We start from the raw sequence: 5,185 nt of genomic DNA, 5'->3' as shown, positions 1-5,185 counted from the left end.
CTTTGCATGAAAGAAAAAATAATAATAAGGAAGTCTTAATGATTTTGCTCAACTTGTTTTTGGGAGAGTTGATGGAATTGACTTTTTTTAAAAGTTTCTATGAACAGTTTGATGTTTCGACATAGTTTCATGCCCCTGCAGTCAGAAGTATTACCAAGTTCTTTACCAATTATACAGCAAAGACATTATATCAGTGTATAATGCCACAGATTGTGACAATTCGAAGTTAAATAGCAGCTTACCATACTGAAAAGTATAACAGGAAGGAAAAACACTGACAAATGAGCTCATCTGGCTTATTATAGACACCAGGGCTTCAAAGTTCCCATTCTATAGCAACAGTGGGAGCAACCAGCAGCTAAGATAATGGGAGGCACACATAGCACACAAGAACCTTAAAGGCTCCAGGGCTGGTGGGCAAACTGACATTTCATTTCTTTGTAGCTGACTCGGTTCAGCATGGACTTGGCTTTTTCCCCACAGGTCCTCTGAGGTCATCATACCCTGTTAATTTTCTTCTAATATTACATTAATGCATCAGGGGCCAGCAAGTAGTCAAATTTCCAAAACTCATTAGAAAACTGTTCGCTGCCAATGGTAATGGTGCAGGTCCTGCTCACTGCTGACATGGTTTCTGGCATTCGAAAGCAGGGAAATGTGCTCACCGGAGCGGAATTTTTTATTTCCATACACAGCCAATCTGTGGGGTGGGAGTGGGAATCCATTCTAGTACTAGCTTACATTCTTCAAAATATGCCTAATGTACTTTGCAGACTTTTCCCACATTATAGTGTGATGCTCCCTGATATGTTAGCAGATTTCGGTCAACTTCTAGTACATTCTGGAGAATTTGGTCTCTTCTTTGGCCCTGGATTCACATGGTAGGTTGGAATAGTTGAATAGACAATATCTAGAGGAAAGGGAACCGGCACTTCCAAGCACCTGCAATATGCCAGGTTCATGGCCAGATATTCTTCAATCACAAACCATGAAGCAGGTATCACTGTGCTTCTGGATGGGGGAAGGCCTGAGACTTTAAGAACCTGAGTTAACATTCCACAGAGTATGGCCTATGGGACTCAGAGATCAAAATCCCCTGGAAACGTCTACAGTGCAGAACCCTGGGGCTCACAAAAAACTACTTAATCAAAATATCCAGCAAGGAGCCTTGGAGTTTGAACTTTAGCCCAGATGATTCTCACATACTGAGGTTTTGCTGGGTGGATCATTTGCCCAACGTCATTATTAGGAGGGGGACCGCAGAGGCAGGATTCTCACTTAAGTGTGTAGAGACTACAATCTGTCTCTTTGCTTGTGCTGTGCCCCCTTATAGCTCTAACATTCTAACATTTTATTAATATAACCAACTTCTGATATTATTGCAATAATAATGATAGTTGGCATTTTTAGTGTTTACTATATGCCAGGACTGAATTAAATATTTAAAACACATTATGTCATTAATCCTCACAATACTCTTTTGGGGTCAGTGTTATAATTATTATTATTTCCATTTTATGTATGTGGGAACTGAGACTTGGAGAAATTATTTTAACTTACATCTATCTGAGGCAGAGATGGTGTTAAGATTCGGGTTGAGAAACTCAATCTAGTCAAAACAAAGTGCAAATGTAACTTTAGCACACATCCCCATGTTCTCTCCCCTAAACAGCCAGCCATTTTGGGGGAAAGAAAGTTCACCAAAGAAGATGTACATATGGCAAATAAGCATATTAAAGGACACTCAGTATCATATGCCTTTAGGGAACTGCAAATTAAAACAATAATAAATACCACCACATACCTATTAGAACAGCAAAAAATGAAAAACACTGACAACCTCAAATGCTGGTGAGGATGTAGAGCAACAGGAACTTTCTTTTTTTTTTTTTTAAAGATTTTATTTATTTATTTGAGTATTTTAGACAGAGACAGTGAGAGAGAGCATGAGAGGGGAGAAAGCCAGAGGAAGAAGCAGACTCTCCAAGGAGCAGGGAGCTTGATGTGGAACTCGAACCCGGGACGCTGGGATCATGACCTGAGCTGAAGGCAGTCGCTTAACCAACAGAGCCACCCAGGCGCCTGAGCAGCTGAGGGCAACACAAAATGCCGCTTTGGAACACAGTTTGAAAGTTTCTTATAAAGCAAACTCTAACCACATGATAGAGCAGTCATGGTCCTTGGTATTCTACTCAAATGAGAAAAAACATCCCCATGCAAAAACCTGCACACAAAATCCCATATGATCCAACAATTCCACTTCTGGTTTATGTCCCCCAAAATGGAAAATACAGTCTTGTAGACATATATGTGTGCTAAGGTTCATAGCAGCATTATTCACAATAGCTAAAATGTGGAAGCAACCCAAGGGTCCATCAGTGGATGAATGGATTAACAAAATAAGATATATATCTCATATCTTGTTTATTCATTCATCTATCAATGGGCACTTGGGTTGCTTCCATATCTTGGCTATTGTAAATAAATGATAAGTGACAAATAAATAAATCATAAGTAAATAAATGATAGATGAATATCCAAGATGTGGCATATATATATACTATGGAATATTACTCAGCCATAAAAAGAATGAAATATTGCCAATTTGGACCTAGAGGGTATAATGATAAGTGAAATAAGTTAGTCAGAGAAAGACAAAATACCACATGATTTCACTCAGATGTGGAATTTAAGAAACAAAGCAAACGAAGAAAGAAATAAAAAAAAGAGACAAACAAAACCAGACTCTTAAAAAAGAGAACAAAATGATGGCTGCCAGAGGGGAGGGGGTTGAGGAGTAGGGGTAAAATAGAAAAGGGAATTAAGAGTATACTTATCCTGATGCACTGAGAAATGCATATATAGAATTGTTGAATCATTATATTGTATACCTGAAATTAATATAACACCATATATTACTTATACTTGAATTTTTAAAATGTAATGCATGCATACAATGGAATATTATCTAGCCTTAAAAAGGAAAGAAATTCTGACATATGTAATAACATGGATGGACCTTAAGGACCTGTGCTATAAGAATTTCTTAGAGTAGTGATCCAAAGGGGCACGTGCACCTGAATGTTTATAGCAGCAATGTATACAATAGTCAAACTATGGAAAGAACCTAGATGTCCATCAACAGATGAATGGATAAAGAGGAATGTGGTATATATACACAATGGAATACTATGCAGCCATCAAAAGAAATAAAATTTTGCTATTTGCGACGATGTGGATGGAACTGGAGGGTATTATGGTTAGTGAAATAAGTCAATTGGAGAAAGACAACTATCATATGATTTCCCTGATATGAAGAAGTGGTGATGCAACATGGGGGCTTAAGTGGGTAGGAGAAGAATAAAAGAAACAAGATGGGATTGGGAGGGAGACAAACCATAAGTGACTCTTTTTTTTTTTTTTTTAAAGTTTATTTATTTATTTATTTATTTATTTATTTATTTATTTATTTTTTGTATTTTGTAACACTGTTTTATTAAGAGTGAGCTTTTTTCAGTATTCCTAAACTGTAAACAATGGAAAACTGAAGTAGCAAAGGAAACACATCAGGGATCATATATAACAGACAAAAACCTTTAAATTTTCTTATTGCCTTTATACAATAATCAATGCATATTTAAGTAAAAACAATTTATTAGGCAAACATTTTTGCATATGCTGCCTTCTCTTTATCTTTCTGTGCCTTTATCTTTTGTTTGACTTTCAGCAACTCTGCCTGGATAGCTTTATCTTCTGGTGCTATCTCCTGAGCTTTCTTAAGATCAGCCAGTGCTTGATCGTATTCTTTTAATCCTTGCCATCCTTGAGCTCTACGATACAATGCTTTGGTATTGGATGGGTCTAATTCAAGAGCCTCCAAACAACTGTCGATTGCTCCCTGCCAATTTGACATCTTCAGTTTACAAGCACCAATATTCAGCACACAGCTTAAAGCTATAGGTTGTAGCTTCGATCTATCTGCTTGCTCAATAACAGCCTTTGAACCTTCCACATACCTTAAAACTTTTGTATATTTTTTAATGGCCATTTCCCAGTTCTGAGATTTGAAAAAAGTATTTCCAATATTTTTTACATCTTCAGCTATTAGTAAAATTTTATTTACATCTTTTAAATCTATATCTGCATCCTCAGGGAAGTCTGGATGACTGTCACCAGAGCCATCTTTTGGGTATATCCCCCAATCATCCCCTTCCTTCAATTCTCCGCATTCTGCAATAACGCACAATTTGGCAGGCTTTTCACCTTTCACTTCTACATTTTCCAGTATCCTTGCCACACCCATTCCTTTAATTACTTGGCCAAATACCACATGTTTCCCATCCAAGTGAGGAGTTGGGACTGTTGTGATGAAGAACTGAGAACCATTTGTATTGCAGCCTGCATTTGCCATGCTCAATAAACCTTCCTGATCATGCTTATAATAGAAATTTTCATCTTCAAATTTTTCACCATAAATACTTTCTCCACCTGTCCCATTTTGATTTGAGAAGTCTCCACCCTGAATCATAAATTTCTTAATAATTCGATGGAAAGGGCATCCTTTGAAATGGAGAGTTTTCCCAGTGGTGGGTCCAATGCCTTTTTCTCCTGTACATAGCGCACGAAAATTTTCTGCGGTTTTGGGTACAATATCTGCAAACAATTCTAAGACAATTCGACCAACTCGCTCCCCTCCGATGTCCACGTCAAAGAAGACTCTGGGGTTACAGGGGTTGGAAGGCTTAGTTTTCGGGGATGGGTGCGACATTTTGAATTGCAGAGGCGCTAGGGAGCGAACTCAGAGAACCTCGTGGACCGCCGGCAGCTCAACCCGACAGCCTATTTATTTATTTATTTAACAGACAGATCACAAGTAGGCAGAGAGGCAAGGCAGGCAGAGAGAGAGGAGGAAGCAGGCTCCACACTGAGCAGAGAGCCCGATGCGGGGCTCGATCCCAGGACCCTGAGACCATGACCTGAGCCGAAGCCAGAGGCTTTAACCCACTGAGCCATCCAGGTGCCCCCAATAAGTGACTCTTAATCTCACATAACAAACTGAGGGTTGCTGGGGAGGGGATTTGGGAAAGGGGGTGAGGTTATGGACATTGGGGAGGGTATGTGCTATGGTGAGTGCTATGAAGTGTGTAAACCTGGCCATTCACAGACCTGTACCCTTGGGGATAAA

General features: G+C 38.9%; 1 protein-coding gene across 1 annotated transcript; it reads right to left on the bottom strand.

Annotated features, from left to right (window-relative positions):
• Nucleotides 1-3,483: 3,483 nt before the first annotated feature.
• On the bottom strand, nt 3,484-4,835 carry LOC132002997 (peptidyl-prolyl cis-trans isomerase D-like). The gene has a single exon (XM_059378323.1). It carries the CDS (start codon nt 4,766-4,768, stop codon nt 3,656-3,658), a length of 1,113 nt encoding a protein of 370 aa, XP_059234306.1. The 5' UTR covers nt 4,769-4,835; the 3' UTR covers nt 3,484-3,655.
• Between the last annotated feature and the right edge of the window lie 350 nt (nt 4,836-5,185).

The sequence above is a fragment of the Mustela nigripes genome, chromosome 15, assembly GCF_022355385.1.
Source record: "Mustela nigripes isolate SB6536 chromosome 15, MUSNIG.SB6536, whole genome shotgun sequence".
NCBI lineage: Eukaryota > Metazoa > Chordata > Mammalia > Carnivora > Mustelidae > Mustela > Mustela nigripes.
The sequence above is the reverse complement of the archived record's forward strand: the minus strand, read 5'-3'. Positions and strand labels throughout refer to the sequence as shown.

Bases quoted from the DNA above. Each gene is read 5' to 3' on its own strand.
- LOC132002997 (XM_059378323.1), bottom strand. From the start codon at position 4,768: ATGTCGCACCCATCCCCGAAAACTAAGCCTTCCAACCCCTGTAACCCC.